General features: G+C 39.6%; 1 protein-coding gene and 1 non-coding gene across 2 annotated transcripts in view; one reads left to right on the top strand and one right to left on the bottom strand.

Moving 5' to 3' along the window:
• Nucleotides 1-385: 385 nt before the first annotated feature.
• The window catches only part of ZYG11A (zyg-11 family member A, cell cycle regulator), a 59,989-nt gene continuing 40,780 nt past the window's right edge, over nucleotides 386-19,594 (top strand). Inside the window, exons 1-2 of the mRNA XM_078073144.1 lie at nucleotides 386-485; nucleotides 15,665-16,416. Coding sequence (XP_077929270.1) covers nucleotides 473-485; nucleotides 15,665-16,416 — 765 coding nt within the window. The 5' untranslated portion in view covers nucleotides 386-472. The remainder of the gene's footprint in view (nucleotides 486-15,664; nucleotides 16,417-19,594) is intronic.
• On the bottom strand, nucleotides 17,248-17,354 carry LOC118541684 (U6 spliceosomal RNA). Its single transcript, XR_004920220.1, has one exon. It is a non-coding gene; the product is annotated as a U6 spliceosomal RNA (small nuclear RNA).

The following is a 19,594-nucleotide window of genomic DNA, read 5'->3' as shown; positions in this document are numbered from 1 at the left end:
CTAAATTGTAGCTCCAAACAGATTAGAACTATATTTTGCTCATCCTGTATTTTCAGTGGCTGGTACAGAACAGGTGATGAGTGAAGGATTGAGAGAACTTAATTTTTTTCAAGATAGAACAGAAAGTATAATAGATAAAATTTTCCATTCAGTTAACAGTTGGAATAAGGTGGTTTCATTACATATAGATCATATAAATCACTATTAGGGTAAAGAGAATGTATCTTCAGATATCCTCATCAAGTAGTTAGATGTATTTTGCATGACCACTTTTATGTTGAATTTTTGTAGATGTATTCTAACAAAGTTTGTTTTCTAGGAGGAGGCATCTCCCTACTCTTTGGTCAATATCTGCCTGAACGTCCTGATTGCTAACCTAGAGAAATTGTGTTCTGAAAGATCTGACGGAACCTTGTGCCTTCCAGAGCATTGGAGTTTCCCTCAGGAAGTAGCTGATCGATTCCTTGGGGTAATGACATGGCAAGGTAAAGATAAAGCTTCTTTATTTTTATTTTATTTAATTTTTTTTGATAAGGCTCCTTTATATTGTACTCTTATGGCACTTTACTATTTGAAAAGCACTTTCATATACAATTTCTGTTTTGCTCCTCACAACAAGTGGATGGGAAATATGGAAATTATTACCATTTTATTTGTGTGGAGATTTGAATCTCTGAGTCTTTTGGGGATCCCTTGATGGAAATTTATCTTGCTTCTAGGCTTATGGCTATTGGCTTAGCAGAGTGAAGACGGTGGGGAACTAAACCAAGTTCCCGCTCTTCCATCGGCTCTCTAGCTTCTGAAATGCTGTTGCTGTAGTCTTGTCTCCTACTCTTTTTTTTTTTTTTTTTTTCTTTTTTTACGTGTTACTTAAGTAATCTCTACACCCAACATGGGGCTCAAACTAATGACCCCGAGATCAAGAGTCACATGCTCTTCTTTTTTTTTTTTTTTAGTCACATGCTCTTCTAACTGAGCCAACCAGGTACCCCTCCTACTCTTTTCATTGTGAATATGAGACTTTAAAAAAATTTTTCTAGGGTGCCTGGGTGGCTCAGTTGGTTAAGCAACTGCCTTCGGCTCAGGTTATGATCCTGGAGTCCCTGGATCGAGTCCCGCGTTGGGCTCCCTGCTCGGCAGGGAGTCTGCTTCTCCCTCTGACCCTCCCCCCTCTCATGTGCTCTCTCTCATTCTCTCTCTCTCAAATATATAAATAAAATCTTTAAAAAAAATAAATAAAAAATAAAAAATAAAAAAATTTTTCTGGGGCACCTGGGTGGCCCAGTCGGTTAAGTGACTGACTCTTGATTTCTGCTCAGGTCATGATCTCACGGTCCTGGGATTGAGCCCGCATCTGGCTCCACGCTAGGTGAAGTCTGCTTGAGATTCTCTCCCTCTACCCCCTCTGCTTGTGCTCACTTGCTCTCTCAAATAAATCTAAAAAAAAAAAAACCCTTAAAAAATTTTTTACTTTACTTCCCATTGTAGTTGGGCCTTCAAGGGCTATGTTTAATTTACCATGTTACAGTTTTTTTTTTTTTTTTTTTTAAGATTTATTTATTTGAGAGAGAGCAAGTGAGCAAGCATGAGCCAGGGAAGGGGCAGAGGTACAAGCGGACTCCTTGCTGAGTGGGGAGCCTGACACGGGACTCCATCACAGGACTCCGAGATCATGACGCTTAACTGACTGAGCTACCCAGGCGCCCCTACAGTTTTTTCTTACTAAGAAGGCTTTTTTGTAACAAATTATTGAGATGTAATTTCACATACTATATAATTCACCCATTTAAGGTGTACAATTCAGTGGGCAGGGGTTTGTTTTGTTTTTTTTAATCACAGATTTGGGCAGCCATCATCACAATCAATATTAGAACCTTTTCGTCATCTTAAAAAGAAACTCCTAACCCGTTTCCCCAACCCTAAACAACTACTCATCTTCTTTCTGTCTCTATGAGTTTGTCTTTTCTTAACATGTAATATAAATAAAATCATGCAATATGTGACCATTTATGTCTGGCTTTTTTTACTCAGCATAATATTGTCAAGGTTCATCCATGTTGTAGCAGCAGTCACTACTTCATTTTTATGGCTATGATATTCCGCTGTATGACTGTACCACATTTTATTCATTTATCAGCTGATGGACATTTGGGTTGTTTCTACATTTTGGCTATTATGAATAATGCTGCTTAAAAACATTCGTGTACATATTTCTGTGTGGAGATACGTTTTCATTTCTCTTGGGTGTGTACCTGGGAGTAGAATTGCTGGGTTAAACAGCAACTCTATGTTTAACTTTTTGAGGAATTTCCAAATTGTTTCCCAAAGTGGCTGCACCATTTTATGTTCCCATCAGCAGCATGCAAGAGTTCTGATTTCTCTACAGCCTCACCAGAGTCATTGTTTGACTTTTTGATTATAGCCATCCTGGTGGGTGTTAAGTATTTATTGTGGTTTTGATTTGTATTTCCCTAATGAGTAATGACGTTGAGCATATTTTTATATGCTTTTTGGCCAGTTGTATATCTTCTTTAGAGAAATGTCTATTCAGATCCTTTGCCCATTTCTTAATTAGGTTGTCCTCTATTATTGAGTTGTGAGAGGGGATTTTTTTTTTTTTAAGATTTTATTTATTTAGAGTGTGAGCAGGGGAAGGGGCAGAGGGAGAGACAGACTCTCAAGCAGATTCCATGCTGGGTGTGGAGCCCATTGCAGAGATCCATCCCATGACCCCGTGATCATGACCTGAGCCGAAATCAAGAATCAGTTGCTTAACCAACTGAGCCACTCTGAGCCCCAAGAGTTTTGTTGTTGTTGTTGTTGTTTTTTAAGATTTTATTCATTTGAGACACAGAGATAGAGAAAGCATGAGCAGGGAGAGAGCCAGAGGGAGAGGGAGAAGCAGGTTCCTCGCTGAGCCAGGAGCCCAATGTGGGGCTCGATCCCAGGACCCTGGGATCATGACCTGAGCCGAAGGCAGACGCTTAACCATCTGAGCCACCCAGGCGCCCCTTTTTTTTTTTTTTAAAGATTTTATTTATTTGACAGAGCACAAGCAGAGGGAGAGAGAGGGAGTAGGAGGCTCCCTGCTGAGCAAGGAGCCTGATGTGGGACTTGATCCCAGGACCCTGGGATCATGACCTGAGCCGAAGGCAGATGCTTAACCGACAGAGCCACCCAGGCGCCCCAAGTTCTTGTTTTTTTTTTTAATTGAAGTATAATTGACATCATTAGGTGTGCAACACAGTGATTCATTGCGTATGTTACAAAATGATCACCTTGGTAAATCTAGTTGCCATCTGTCACCATACAAAGTTTTTACACTATTACTATATTCCCTATGCTATACATTATGTCTCCATGTCTGTTTTCTTTAAATATTCTAGATACAAGTCCCTGATCAGTTACTGGCTTGCAGTTATATTCTTCCATTCTATGAATTCTCTTTTCACTTTGCTGATAGCGTTCTTTGACTCACAGAAGTTAATTTTGATGAAGCCCAATTATTCTGCTTCTTTTATGGCTTCTGCTTTTGGTATCCTATCTAAAAATCCATTGCCAAGTCCAAGGTCCCAAGTATTTACACTTGTATTTTCTTCTTCTAAGAGTGTTGGTTTCTTCACCCTTAACACACTCTAAGGTTTTTGATCCATTTTGAGTTTATTTTTGTATATGGCATGAGGTGTAAGAGTCCAGCTTCATTTTTAACATGTTCCTATACAGTTGTCCCATCACTATTTGTTGAAAAGTCTACCTTTGATTATTGAGTGGTCTTGGCACCCTTTTTATTATTTTTTATTTTTAAAAATTTAAGTAGGCTCCACACCCAACATGGAGTTTGAACTCACAACCCTGAGATCAAGAGTTGCAAGCTGTATGGACTGAGCCAGCCAGGTACCCCTGGTCATCCAGTTTTTTAAAAAGGTGCCAGTGGGGTGCCTGGCTGGCTCAGTCAGAAGAACGTGAGACTCTTGATCTCAGGGTTGTGAGTTCAAGATCCACATTGTGTATGGAGATTACTTAAAAATAAAATCTTAAAAAAATATATTGGAAGACCATAAAGGCACGGGTTTATTTCTTACTCTCAGTTCTGTTCCATGGAACAGTATGTCTGTCCTTATGTCTGTATGACTGTATTACTGTTGCTTTGTAGTAAATTTTGAAATTGGAAAGTGCGAGTCTTCCAATTTCGTTCTTTTTAGGATTGTCTTGGCTATTCTGGGTACTTTATATTTCCATATAAATTTTAGAACCAGTTGGTCAGTTTTTTTTTTTAAGAATTTATTTATTTGAGAAAGAGAATGCACATGAGAGAGCACAAGCAGGGGGAATGGCAGAGAGCGAGGGAGAAGCAGACTCCCCACCAAACGGAGCCCGATGCAGGGCTTGATCTCAGGACCCTTAACCGACTGAGCCACCCAGGCGCCCATCCCAGTCAGCCAATTTCTACAAAGAATCCAGCTGTGGTGGGGCGCGTGGGTAGCTCAGTCGTTAAGCGTCTGCCTTCGGTTCAGGTCATGATCCCAGGGTCCTGGGATCAAGCCCCATATGGGGCTCCCTGCTTTGTGGGAAGCCTGCTTCTCCTTCTCCCACTCCCCCTGCTTGTGTTCCCTCTTGTGCTCTCTGTCAAATGAATAAATAAAAAAAATCTTACAAATGAAAAAAAAACGAAAAGAAAATGTATTCTATCATGTGGCTTTTACCCTCGGAGCAGCATATATTCTTCAGAGTGTATATAGTTTAGTAAGAAAAGAAGATAAATTTTATATCTTCTAATCTCTCTGTAGATTTGAATTTTTAAAAACTATTACGTAAATATTTTGAAATGTACAAAACTAGAGAAACTAAACCTCAGTATATTCAACTTAGACATTATCAACTCATGGCCAATCTTGTATCATCTATACCTCTGCCCACCCTTGTCCTGCCCCCACATATTTTGAAGTAAATCCTAGATATTCTGTCATTTCAACTGTAAGTGTCGTTGGGGAGTGGGGACTTGTTGGCATGTGTGTGTGTGTGTGTGTACGTACGTATATGTATATACATAACACCGTAATTTTAATTTCACATTTAAAATTCTAATATTTTTATCAAATATATAGTGAGTGTTCATTTTGACTGTCTCACAACTTTATTTTTTTTAAAGATTTTATTTTTTATTTTATTTAATTTTTTTTAAAGATTTTATTTATTTAAGAGCGCGCAAGAGCCGGGGCAGGGTGAGGGGGAAGAGCGGGGGTAGGGGGGTGAGAGGAGAAGCAGACTCTCCGCTGAATGGGGAGCTCCAGGCGGGGCCTCGATCCCACATGACCTGAGCCACGCAGGTGCCCCTTATTTATTTTAGAGAGAGAGAGAGAATGGGGAGAGGGACAGAGGGAGAGAATCCTGAAGCAAGCTCCCCGCTGAGCACGGAGCCCATAGGGCTTGATCCAAGGACCCCGAGATCATGACTTTAGCTGAAATCAAGAGTTGGCTGCTTAACCAACTGAACCACCCAGGTGCCCCCGTCTTACAACTTTTAAAAAACCTTTGTTTTAATTAGTATCTAGGTGAGGTCCATATATTGTGATGGTTGATGGGGTTTTTAGGACTCTTTTAATCTACAGGCTTTCCATCTATTTCTTGTATTATTTTGCAATATGTATGTTGTGTGTGTGTTTCTATCTTTGTGTGTGTGTGTATTTTTTTTTAAGACTTTATTTTTTAGAGTAGTTTTAGGTTTACAACCAAATTGAGAAGGAGGTACAGAGATTTCTCATTAATTCTGCCCCCACACATGCATAGCCTCTCCTGTTGTCAATATCACTCATCAGAATGGTACTTTTTTTTTTAAACCAAGGGTGACCCTACATTTGACACATCATAATCACCTAGAGTCCATGTTTTACCTTATGGTTCACTCCTGGTGTTGTGTATTCTATGGGTTTGGACAAAAGTATAATGACATACTCATCATTATATCAGAGTATTTTCACTACCCAAAAAGTCTTCTGTCCTCTTCCTATTCATCTCTTCCTCCCATTCCTGGCAGTCACTTATCTTCATACCGTCCCCATATTTTGCATATTTGGAATCATACAGTATGTAGCCTTTTCAGATTGGCTTCTTTCACCCAGTAATATGTGTTTCACCATGTCTTTTATAGTTTAATAGCTCATGTCTTTTTTCTTTTTTTTAAGATTTATTTATTTTTTTATATTCTTTTTTTTTTAAGATTTTATTTATCTGAGAGAGAGAGAATGAGAGAGAGAACACGAGAGGGGGGAGGGTCAGAGGCAGAAGCAGACTCCCTGCTGAGCAGGGAGCCTGATGTGGGACTCAATCCTGGGACTCCAGGATCATGACCTGAGCCGAAGGCAGTTGCTTAACCAATTGAGCCACCCAGGTGCCCTAAGATTTATTTATTTTAGAGAGAGAGAGCACACAAGCAGGGAGAAGGGCAGTGGCAGGGGGAGAGGGAGAGGATCTCAAGCAGACTCCCTGCTTAGCATGGAGCCTGACTCGGGGCTGGATCTCACGACCCGAGCTCAAATTAAGAGTTGGCCACTTAACTGACTGAGCCACCCACGTGCCCCTAGCTCATGTCTTTTTAGTGCTGTATAATAGTCCGTTGTCTGGATGTGCCACACTTTATTCATTTACCTACTGAAGGATGTCTTGCTTCCAAGTTTTGGCAATTATGAATAAAGCTTCTATAAACATCTCTGTGCAGGTTTTTGTGTGGGCATGTTTTCACTTCCTTTGGGAATGCGAGTGCTAGGTCATGTGGTAAGAATATGTTTAGTTTTGTAAAAAACTGACAAACTGTCTTCCAGAATGGCTTACGTACCATTCTTCATTCCCACTAGCAGTGAGAGAGTTCCTGTTGCTTCACATCCTGCCCAGCTTTGGGTGTTACCAGTGTTTTGAATTCGGGCCATTCTAATAGGTGTACAGGTATACAGTAGTGTCTCCCTGTTGTCTTCATTTGCATTTCCCTAATGACAGATGATGTGGAGCATCTTTCTGTATGCTTATTTGCCATCTATATATTGTCTTTGGTGAGGTGTTTGTTCAGGTTTCTGGCCCATTTTTTTTAATTGGGATGTTTGTTTTCTTACTGTTTTTGTTTTTTTATTGTTATGAGTTCTTTGTATATTTTGGATAAGGTATTTACCAGATATGTGTTTTATAATGATTTTCTCCCAGTCTGGCTTGTCTTTTAATTCTCTTGATATACTCTTTCACAGGGCATAAGATTTTAATTTTTTTTTAATTTATTTATTAATCTATTTGAGAGAGTGTGAATGAGAGGAAGAGGGAGAGAGAACGTGAGGCGGACGCTGCACTGAGCACAGACCCTGACATGGGGCTCAATCCCATGACTGTGAGATCACAACCCGAGTTGAAACCAAGAGTTGGACACCCAACCAACTGAGCCACCCAGGCACCCCAAGATTTTAATTTTAATGAAGTCCAGCTTATCAGTTATTATTTTTTATAATTTTATTTATTTAAGTAATCTCTAACCCCCCCCCCCCCATGGGGCTCTAACCCATAACCCTGAGATCAAGAGTCATATGGTCTTCCAACTGAGCCAGCTAGGTGCCCCTCAATTATTTCTTTCATGGATTGTGTCTTTGGTGTTGTATCTAAAAAGGCATCACCATACTGTATCATTGGTTTTCTCCTATGTTATCTTCTAGGAGTTTTATAATTTTGTGTTTTACATTTAGATGCTGCATGATCTGTTTTAATTTTTGTGAAGGGTGTTAGGTCTGTGTCTAGATGCGTGTTTTTTTGTTTTTGTTTTTTTCATGTGGATGTCCATTTGTTCGAACATCATTTGCTGAAGATACTGTATTTGAGCCATCGAATTGCCTTTGCTCCTTTGTCAAAGATCAGTTGACTATTTCTGGGCTCTCTCTTCTAGTCCATTGATCTCTTTCTCTATTCTTTCAGCAGTACCACACTGCCTTGATTACTGTAGCTTTTATGGTAAGTCTTGAAGTTGAGTTAGTAGTGTCAGCTTTCCAACGCCGTTCTCTTTCAGTATTATGTTGGCTATTCTGTGTCTTTTGCCTCCCATTTAAACTTTAGAATCAGGGCGCCTGGGTGGCTCAGTCGGTTAAGCATCTGCCTTCAGCTTGGGTCATGATCCCGGGGTCCTGGAATTGAGTCCCGCATCGGGCTCCCTGCTCAGTGGGGGGCCTGCTTCTCCCTCTCCCTCTGCCTGCCACTCTGTCTACTTGTACTCTCTCTGTCAAATAAATAAATAAAATCTAAAAAAAAAAAAAAAGATTAAAAAAAAGTTAAAAAATAAACTTTAGAATCAGCTTATTGATATTCACAAAATAACTTGCTGGGATTTTTCTTAGGATTGCACTGCATCTGTAGATGAAGTTGGGAAAGACTGATAACTTTTTTTTCTTTTTCTTTTTAATTCCAATGTAGTTAACGTACAGTGTTATATTAGCTTCAGGTGTACAACTTAGTGATTCAACAGTTCTGTACATCACCCTGTGCTCATCACAAAAAGTGTATTCCTTAATCCCCATCACCTGTTTCACCCCCCCCACTCCACCCCCCCCCCCGTAACCATCAGTTCTCAATAGAGTCTGTTTCTTGGTTTGTGTTTGTCTCTCTCTCGTTTTTCCCCTCTCCTCATTGTTTTTTTTTTTTTAAAGATTTTATTTATTTATTTGAGAGAGAGAGAATGAGAGAGAGCACATGAGAGGGGGGAGGGTCAGAGGGAGAAGCAGACTCCCTGCCGAGCAGGGAGCCCGATGCCGGACTCGATCCAGGGACTCCAGGATCATGACCTGAGCCAAAGGCAGTCGCTTAACCAACTGAGCCACCCAGGCGCCCTCTCCTCATTGTTTTGTTTCTTAAATTCCATGAGTGAAATCATACGGTATTTGTTTTTCTCCGACTGACTTATTTCACTGAGCATTATACTCTCTACCTCTGTCTATGTTGTTGCAAATGGCAAGATTTCATTCTTCTTTATGGCTGAGTAATGGGAAAAACTGATATCTTGATGATATTGAGTCTTCTTATTTGTGAACATGGAATATCTCTCCATTTATTTAGTTCTTTGAATTCATTTATCAGTGTTTTCTAGTCTTCCTCATATAGATCTTGTACATATTTTTTTTTTTTTTTTTTTTTTTAAAGATTTTTTTTTTTTTATTTCTTTATTTGAGAGAGAGAGAATGAGAGAGAAAGCACATGAGAGGGGGGAGGGTCAGAGGGAGAAGCAGACTCCCCGCCGAGCAGGGAGCCCGATGCGGGACTCGATCCAGGGACTCCAGGATCATGACCTGAGCCGAAGGCAGTCGCTTAACCAACTGAGCCACCCAGGCGCCCTAGATCTTGTACATATTTTATTAGGTTTATACTTAAGTATTTCATTGTTTTGGGGTGCTGATGTAATTGTATTTCTAGGAAGGAGTGGTGAGAGGGGACATCCTTGCCTTGTACCTGATCTTATTAAAAAATTTTACTTTCTTACTACTAAGTAGATTAGTTGTAGATTTTTTGTAGGTAGGCTTTTCAAATTGAGGAAGTTCCTGTAGTTTATTGAGAGTTGTTATTAGGAATGAATGTTGGATTTTGTCAAATGCCTTTTTTTTTTTTTTTTGCGTCTATTGATATAATCGTGTGATTTTTCTTTTTTCAGTCTCTTGATATGATGGATTACATTAATTGATTTTTTTTTTGCATTTTATTTTACATTAATTGATTTTTGAATTTTGAACCAGCTTTCCCATACCTGGGATAAATTCATTTGGTTGTGGTGTGGAATTCTTTTTATACATTGTTGGATTTGGTTTGCTAAGATTTTGTTGAGGATTTTTGCATCTGTGTTCATGAGATTTATTTGTCAGTAGGTTTCTTTTCTAACATCTGTGTGGTTTTGCTGTTAGGATATTGCTGGCCTCAAAGAATGAGTTAGGAAGTATGTCCTCTGCTTCTATCCTCTGAAATTGTGGAGGACTGGTATAATTTCTTGTTCAGTGTTTGGTAAAATTCACCAGTAAACTCATCTGGACCTGGTGCTTTGTGTTTTGAAAGGTTATTAATTATTGATTCAATTTCTTTAATAGATAGGCTGTTCAGATAATCTGTTTCTTCTCGAGAAGTATGAGTTTTGGCAGATTATGTCTTTCAAGGAATTGGTCCATTTATTTAGGTTATTGTATTTGTGGGTATAGAGTTGTTCATAGTATTCTTTTCTTACCCTTTTTTTTTTTTTTTTTTTTTTTGGCCTTTTCTTATCCTTTTAATAGTCATGGGATCTAGAATGATGTCTTCTCTTTTCATTTCTGATGCTAGTAATTTATCTCCTCTCCTTTTTTTTAGTTAGCCTGGCTAGAGGCTTCTTTAATTAGCCTGATTTTTTTTTTTTGACAGAGAGAGAGAGAAAAAAAAAGCACGTGCGCACAGGTGCACAAGCAGCGGGGAGCAGGAGAGGAAGAAGCAGGCTCCCCACTGAGGAGGGAGCCCGATGCAGGGCTCGATCCCAGGGTCCTGGGATCATGACCTGAGCCGAAGGCAGATGCTTAACCGACTGAGCCACCCAGGTGCCCCAGTTAGCCTGATTTTTATAGATCTTTTCAAAGAATCAGCTTTTGGTTTTGTTGAATTTTCTCTCTCAATTTCTGTTGATTTCACATTTTCAATTTCCTTGATTTCTGTTCTAATTATTATTTCTTTTCTTCTGCTTACTTTGGATTTAATTTGTTCTTTTTCTAGTTTCCTAAGGTGAAAACTTAGATGATTGATTTTAGATCTTTTTTTTCCTAGTGTATGTGTTCAGAACTATAACTTTCCCTCTAAGCACTGCTTTCATTTTATCCCACAAATTTTGATAAGTTGTGTCTTCATGTAGTTCAAAATTTAAAATTTCTCTTGAGATTTCTTCTGTGATCCATATGTTTATTTAGAAATGTGTTGTTTAATCTCCATGTATTTGGGGATTTTCCAGTTATTTTTTTCAAAGAAACCATGGTGGTTTGTTATGTAGAGTTTTTCCAGTCTGGATTTTGCCATTGTTTGACAGTACTATGATTTTTGACTGTTCCTCTGATCCTTGTAATACCTCTAAATTGGAAGTTAGATGTAGAGGCTTGATCAGATTCAGGTTTGATGTTTTTGGTAGGGCCCTATACTTCCTTAAGGGGGTTAATTAAGTTTGGTTGTCTGGTTTTGTGACTTTGGTGGCCATAAATGAGCATTACCTAGATTCATTAAATCATCAGGGATTCATGTACCTTTGACTTTTAGTATTAATTACTCGACCTTTCTGACTTAGAGTATTTCATTTTCCTTTTTTTTTAAATTTTATTTATTTATTTATTTGACAGCACAAGCAGGGGGAGCAGCAGGCAGAGGGAGAAGCAGGCTCCCACCGAGCAGGGAGCCCAATGCAGGACTTGATCCCAGGGCTCTGGGATCATGACCTGAGCCAAAGGCAGACACTTAACTTACTGAGCCACCCATGTGTCCCGAGTATTTCATTTTTCTGTTTTGTTTTTTTTTTTCCCTTGTATCATTGGTTACTTTTCCACAATTTCCTTTGTATGCTGTTGTTTTTCTGTATGTACCTTAAGTGTTTTATGTTCCTTGAGGTTCCATCTTGGGTACCCATCTCACTTTGAACATTCCGTAGGCCTTTTTTTTGGGGGGGGGGGTTTAGCTACCACTTCTACTCTGATTCCCCAGAGTTCCCAGCACATTTTTATTCTAGACTTCAGAATCACATATCCAGGATGCATCCTGCATATACTGTATTTCTTTTCTGGGCCGCTCAGTCATCATATTCTTCTGGTTTTCTTCCTGCCTCAGTGGCTGCTGCTGATCTGTCTCCTTATCCAGCTTCCCTTGAAAGGCAGTACAAATTAAGGTTTAAGAGTTCTGGTTCTGGTGTCAGACCATTTGGGTTTGTACACTGTCATGACTATTAGATATGTTTCCTTGTGCCAGTTACTTAACTTTCCTATGCTTCAACTCATCTGTAAAACGTGACTAATAATAATCCCTTCCTCATTGGGTTTTATGAGCATTTAGAGAGTTTAATATTTCTAAAATGTTTAGAACATTCAGCAGCTGTTATTTGCTATTATGACTTATTCCTCATTCTACTGACCTTAAATGTAGATGTTTTCAGTACTTCATCCTTGCTCCTTCTCTTTCATTCCCATATCATCCATTCCCATAGCTTTAAATACTTTCTGTATGCCAGTTAATTCCAAGTGTTTATCCTTCTGTCTTGTAGAACACCTCAGCTGATCTTTGGGGAATCCTGAAGGTGGAACAATTACTCAGATCTGTATAGAGTTGGAATGTGAGGGCTGGACCTTTATACCTCCCAACTCAGTATATGGGTCTGCATGGGAAATGGTGTGACCTTGGGTCATTTCAGCTGATGTCCTATGGATGAGGGCTCTTAGCTGGTGGCACTCCCAGCAGCTCTAGTAGTAAGTCCTTTGTTCCTATAAAGGATCTTGGTGTCATATTACAGCATCTACTGCACTACCATTTCCCCCATCTCCAAAATGACTTGGCCATCCACCTCCTTGTTCAATGACTTAGAAGGAGTCATTTTTCATTTTTCCTTCTTCTCTCCTTGGTTCTATTGAAACATTTTCTACCTTCAAAATATCTGTCTCAAACATTCTTTTTCCTCTTAGCTCCTATTAATGACACCTTTCTCTTTCCTCTCCCCTGACCTCACAAGTGCCCTCCTTACCTCCTCTTTTGCCCCTTGCCAAGCTCTGCCACATAGCAAACAGCCCTCTTAACAGATCTGGCCACTCCTCTGTCACCCTTGAAAGGCTTCTCCTTGTACATAGGATAAAATGTCAATTCTTTGCCCTGGTCTGCGAGATCTGACTTTTGCTTTTGTCTCTACCCTGTCAGATGCTGGTATCCCCTTCATCAGCCGTGCTTTAGTCTCATTGGTTTCCTCTCATTTCACAGAAAAAGCCTACCTGTTTCCCATATCAGGATTTTAGCTCTTCCTTCCATCTAGAATGACAGTGACCTTTATCTTTCATGTCCTTTAGGTCTTAGCTTAAAACATCACCTCCTCAAACTCTACAGAGAGACAGAAAATTCTTGTCATCCTTCTTTCTTTCCTTACCCCTGTATTATGTTCTTGTTTGTTTCCTTTAAACACTTACTACATTTTTTAAAGTTTTTATTTAAATTCCAGTTATTTAACATACCATGTAATATTAGTTTCAGGTGTACAGTTTAGTGATTCAGCCATACATCACCCAACACTCATCAGGACAAGTGCACTCCTTAATCTCCATCACCTATTTATAACCTGTCCCCCCCCGCTTCCCCCGGTAACCATCATTTTGTTTTCTCTAGTTAAGAGTCTGTTTCTTTTTTTTTCTTTTCTCTTTCCTTTTCTTTCTTTTGAGAGAGAGAGAGAGAATCCCAAGTATGCTCCCCATCTAGGGCGGAGCCTGCCTTGGGGATTGATCTCATGCCTGAGATCATGACCTGAGCTGAAATCAAGAGCTGGACACTCGACTGAACCACCAGGTTGTCCCAAAAGTCTTTTTCTTGGTTTGTCTCTCTCCTTCTTTTTCCCCTTTGCTCTTTTGTTTTGTGTCTTAGATTCCACATATGAGTGAAATCATATGGTATTCATCTTTCTTATAACTTATTTTGCTTACCATAATACTCTGTAGCTCCATCTATGTTGATACAAATAGTAAGATTTCAGTCTTTTTTATGGCTGAGTAACATTCCATTGTGTGTGTGTGTACACACACATATGTATATGTATATACATACCTCCCTTCTTTATCCATTCATCAGTCAATGGACACTTGGGCCGTTTCCATAATGTGGCGTTGTAGATAATGCTGCTGTAAACATCAGGGTGGATGTATCCCTTTGAATTAGTACTTTTGTGTTCTTTGGGTAAATACCTAGTAGTATGATTGCTGAATCATAGGTAGTTCTATTTTTAACTCACTATTTTTTTTCTCACTATATTTTTAATATTAGTAGTTTTCTGCTTGTTCAGTGTTCTCCCTCTAGGGTGTAAATAAACTCCGTGTTGGGAGGAGCCATGTTTGTCTCATTCACCATTCTTAGCACTTAGCATAGCTAGCACTTCACATACAGCGAACACTCGCTATTTGTTGGATAAATGTATGAGTGAATGTACTGAATTCTTCCTCAAAGTCTGAAGTATAGGGACTTCCTTCCTCCTGTCTTGGTAGCATAACCCAGTTCAAACTCAGAAGCTGGGAATCAGCTTATGTATCTTTTTTTTTTTCCTCAGTTCTCCCCCAGTCTGTTCAGCCACCATGTTCTGTCAGCCTTAGTTTAAACTTTTATCTCACATTATGAAAAGCATTAATAAAATCCTGCCCCATCTCATTCCCACCAAACACCATCTTAATTATTTTATAGTCACATAATTGGTCTTTCTTTTTTTTAAAGATTTTATTTATTAGAGAGAGAGAGAGAGAGAGAGAGAGCATGAACGGGGGAGGGGCAGAGAAAGAGGGAGAAGCAGACTCCCCGCTGAGCAGGGAGCCCAACGTGGGGCTCGACCTGAGCCGAAGGCAGATGCTTAACTGACTGAGCCACCCAGGCGCCCCGCTCTTTCTAAAAATATAATTGTGACCATTTTTTTTTTTTCTGCTTCAAAATTGAATTGTCCATAGCTTTGTGTACAGGCCCCATCTGCCTTTTTACCTTCCGTTCCACTTTCCTTCCTCACTTTACACCACTGTGTTCCAGTAGTGTGGATCTACTTAGGGCCTTTCCAAATAATCTGCTGGTCTGTGCCTCCTTGTCTTTGATATGTCCTTCCACCCTTCATCTTCTCCCCCACTCCCCCAAACTGATATTTAGTCTTCAGAACTTTTCCCAAAGCTAATCTCATCTGTTCTAGTTCAATAGCTGGTGCAAATCAGTACTGCATGTAATACACTATTATAATCATTTATTTGCCTGATGTGCCTTCCGAGACTGGAACTCCTTGTGGCCACAGAGGTCTAATCACCTTGTGTGCCCATTACTTAACACAGGATCTCACACATAGAAGATGCTTAGTAAATCTTTTCTAAGTAAAATCTAATATAACCCATTTATTTTATAGATGAGGAAAATGAGGCCCACAGAGGTAAGTGAATTGTCAGAGGCTATTGATTAATTTGGTTAAAAGTAATCATTAGTAGTGTTATTTGTATATTATATATCCCGAACTTATTTACTTATTTACCTATTTTCTTTCTTTCTTTCTTTTTCTTTCTTTCTTTCTTTCTTTCTTTCTTTCTTTCTTTCTTTCTTTCTTTCTTTTTTGTGTGAACAAGGTTATTGTGGATAAAACTATGGGCTCTGGAGTTGAACTGGTTTTGATTCCTGATTCTGCTACATATTTTGACTTTGAGCAAGTTACTTAACCTCTTTAAGCTCCAGTTTCCTCAGTTACGATAGTAGTAATAATAGTATTATAGTATTATTATGGTATTATAAAGAATAAATGAAGTAATCTGAGTAAAGGGTTTAGAACAATGCTTGGCACAGAGTAAGCAGTAAATATAGTCACTGTTGTTAGCATCTGTCATTGTTCATTGGCCACAATGCCTGCTGGAAAAGGCATGAGATTTAGTTGTTATTACAGCTGGTTTTGGTTCTCTTATAGGCAAGCTGACTGATAGAACGGCAAGCATTTTCCAAGGCAACCAAATGAAACTGAAGCTGGTCAATATTCAAAAAGCTAAAATCTCGGCAGCTGCATTCACAAAAGCCTTCTGCCATCACAAAGTCATTGAGCTAGATGCTACTGCTGTGCACACTGACCTCCCAGTTCCAGACATCATAAGTGGACTCTGCAGCAATAGCTGGATCCAGCAAAACCTTCGGTGTCTCCTGTTGGACTCGGCAAGCATCCCTCGAGATTCAAGACTACTCTTCTTTGGTCAGCTCACTGGTCTTCGCATTTTAAGTGTTTTCAATGTTTGTTTTCATAGTGAAGACCTGGCTAATGTTTCTCAGTTACCAAAACTGGAAAGCTTGGATATCTCCAATACTCTGGTCACTAACATCTCTGCACTCCTTACCTGTAAGGATCGACTCAAATCTCTGACAATGCACTATCTGAAATGTCTGACTATGACCAAACCACAAATTCTTGCAGTTATTAGAGAACTTAAATGTCTGCTTCATCTTGATATTTCTGATCACAGGCAACTCAAATCAGATTTAGCTTTTCATTTGCTGCAGCAAAAGGATATTCTGCCTCATCTTGTGTCGCTGGATATTTCAGGGGGCAGTTGCATCACCGATGGAGCTGTAGAACTGTTCATACAGCAGCGACCTGCGATGCAGTTTGTGGGACTGTTGGCTACGGATGCTGGTTATTCTGACTTCTTTACTGCAAAGCAAGGCTTGAGGGTTTGTTTTTTATCTGAAATCAGTTTGTTTCCTTTGTTCAGAACGTTACTAGGTTTTTGTTGTATATAAGAATGTACACGAGGTATTAGGGTTACAGAGATAGATAAAAAAATCCTTAAGGAGCTTAATAATTACTCTCTAGCTACCATGTGGTAGGTTCTGGAATTATGACCTTAAACAAGATATGGTCCTGGCCTCCAGGTCTTCTAGTCTAGTTTGGTATGGTAAGTATAGCCATTTATACATTCACTCCTATGTACCAGATGCCACATTGTGCATGTTGTTTCCCTCTTTAATCCTCCCATTTTACAGATGAGGAAATGGAAGCTCAGAGTTAAGCTAATCATATAACTGTGTATTAAATGATAGAACTAGGACTTGTATCCAAGTCTTTGTGATTCTAAAACTTGTGTTGTTTACCTAAATATAATTAGTAAGGCCAGGTGATCAACGTTTTTGGTAAAGATATGAGAGAAAACAATTTTGGAAAGAGTCTTAAGACAGGGTGCCTGGGTGGCTCAGTCGGTTAGGTGTCCAACTCTTGATTTCGACTAATGTCATGATCTCAGGGTTGTGGGACTGAGCCCTGCATCAGGCTCCATGCCCAGCCAGGAGTCTGCTTGAGATTCTCCCTCTCCCTCTTCTTCTCCCTTTTCTTCTGCCCCTCTCCCTGCTGGCACAAATTGTGCTCGCACTCATTCTCTCTCTCTCTCTCTCTCTCTCTCTCTCAAATAAACAAATCCTTAAAAAAAAGAAGAAGAAGAAAGTTTTGAACATTGCCAGAATAAGTTTATAGCCAATCATGGTGCTGTTTTTTTAATTTGTATTTTTTAAAATGTGAAACACTTTACAGATACGCGTATTATCTCTTCGTAGGGGCCATGCTGATCTTCTCTGTATTGTTCCAGTTTTAATATATGTACTGTTGAAGGAAGCACTCATGGTACTGTTTTTAAAACAGCATATATTTAAATATTTATGTTTCAGAATATTTCTTTTTTAAAACAGTGGTTCTCTACCTTGGTTGTACATTGTAATCACTTGGGAAGTTTTGAAATGTGCTGATGCCCGTGTCTGATCTCCCAGAGATTGATTTAATTGGTCTGGGACTTGGTGTGGGCATCAAAATTTTGAAAGTTCCCAGGTAATTCTAATGTGCAGCCAGGGTTCAGAAACACTGCTTTAAAATGCTTTATAATTACACCATATGTAATTCCTTCTAGGATGAGAGAGCAAAATGATTTGCAATCATTAGTTGTATTTATTTATTTACTTACTTACTTATTTACTTACTGTGCCCAGCCTGGGGCTCGAACTCACAACCCAAAGATCAAGAGTCACATGCTCCATCGACTGAGCCAGCTGGGTGCCCCAGTTGTTTTCACATTTTTATTCTCCCCCCCCACCCCCCAACAAAAGGTCTCTCACGTAATTACTGAACCAGCCTACTGGTGCAGAAGCATAGTGACAGAGAAAAATCATTTCCCCAATAAAACATATCTATTGTTCAGGTAGCAGTGATGTTTACAGAGTGATAGGATATGAGCTCATGACCTTCATGCAGCATAAATGTGTGTACCATCTCATGTGCGATCCCTTTAGACCCAGCTTGGTTCTTCTTCAATGCCTCTTCTTGGAGTTGTACTGAATTTTATTATTCGAATAATTTTCATTCGAATCTACTGGGGAATGGGACGCTTCTGCTTTTGTTTCTTGGCCAGGAATTGCTTGATCCTGAAAGTCTTGTGAGAAGACATGGCAAAGGACAGTCAACCGCATACACCATGATGGCATAGAAAAGGAGAGAGCTATTTTCACATTTTTATTCTTTGATTTGAAAATAGCAATTGTAATTTGAAGTCCTTTTATATTTTAGAAGAAATATTTATTCATTTATTTATTTGAGAGAGAGAGCACGCGCGAGTAGGGGAAAGGGCAGAGGAAGAGAATATCCAAGCAGACTCCCACTGAGTGCGGAGCCCTACATGGGGCTCAGTCTCATGACCTGTGAGATCAGGACCTGAGCCCGAAATCAAGAGTGACACTTAACTGACTGAGCCACCCAGGTGCCCCTGAAGTCCTTTTAATTTTCTGGCATGTCTATTGAAGCTGGAGCCATCAGTTACATCATTAGCCTTGAAATAGAGGTAATAATGTGCACTTTCAGATTAAATATGTAGAGAATTGTTTACTAGGAATGTATGCCTAGGCCTGTTTCAGATTAATAGCATTTTTTTTTTAAGATTTTATTTATTTAAGAGAGTGAGAAGGAGCGTGAGAGGGGAGAGACTCAGAGGGAGAAGCAGACCCCCCGCTTAGCGGGGAACCCGATGCGGGACTCGATCCCAGGACTCCAGGTTTATGATGAGCCAAAGACAGTCGCTTAACCCAACTGAGCCACCCAGGCGCCCCAGATTATTAGCATTTAGTGTCGCAGTGATCAAAAGACTGCCGCAATCGGGGAAAAATTGTTTTTAGCTCATAAACTCTTGGTATATGCAATAATATGGGACAAATGTTGGAATATTCTGTAGACGGATTATGCATGTAGTTAAAATACTGTCAGAGTGGGTACGCCAAAAGAAAACGAGAAACTGTGTTTCAGTAAACTTACCTGGTATACATGTGAGTTTAGTTTATTTTTTGAAATTTTGAAATTTTTGAAAATTTAAAATTATGCATTATACGCAGTGTTAGATATTGTTGGGATGGAGAGGAGAAACCACAATTCTCCCACTACTAAGAAACTCTAAAGATCTTAAGCCAGCCTTATGTGGAGTGTAAGGTATGGCAAATTTAAAAGGTATGTTTCAGGGGCGCCTGGGTGGCTCAGTTGGTTAAGCTTCTGCCTTCGGCTCAGGTCATGATCCCAGGGTCCTGGGATCGAGCCCTACATCGGGCTCCCTGCTTTGCAGGAAGCCTGCTTCTCCCTCTCCCACTCCCCCTGCTTGTGTTCCCTCTCTTGCTGCCTCTCTCTGTGTCAAATAAATAAAATCTTTAAAAAAAAAAGGGGGGGGGTTATGTTTCAGGAAACCTTTTATTTAATGGAAGCAGATATTTATTGCACCGCAAATTAGAATGGGCAGCATGTACTTAATTCCTCTAAAATAGGCAGAAAGTGGGGGGTGCCTGGCTGGCTTAGTCGGTAGAGCGTATAACTCTTGATCTCAGGGTCATG

Source organism: Halichoerus grypus, chromosome 5 (genome assembly GCF_964656455.1).
Source record: "Halichoerus grypus chromosome 5, mHalGry1.hap1.1, whole genome shotgun sequence".
Classification (NCBI taxonomy): Eukaryota; Metazoa; Chordata; class Mammalia; order Carnivora; family Phocidae; genus Halichoerus; species Halichoerus grypus.
The sequence above is the reverse complement of the archived record's forward strand: the minus strand, read 5'-3'. Positions and strand labels throughout refer to the sequence as shown.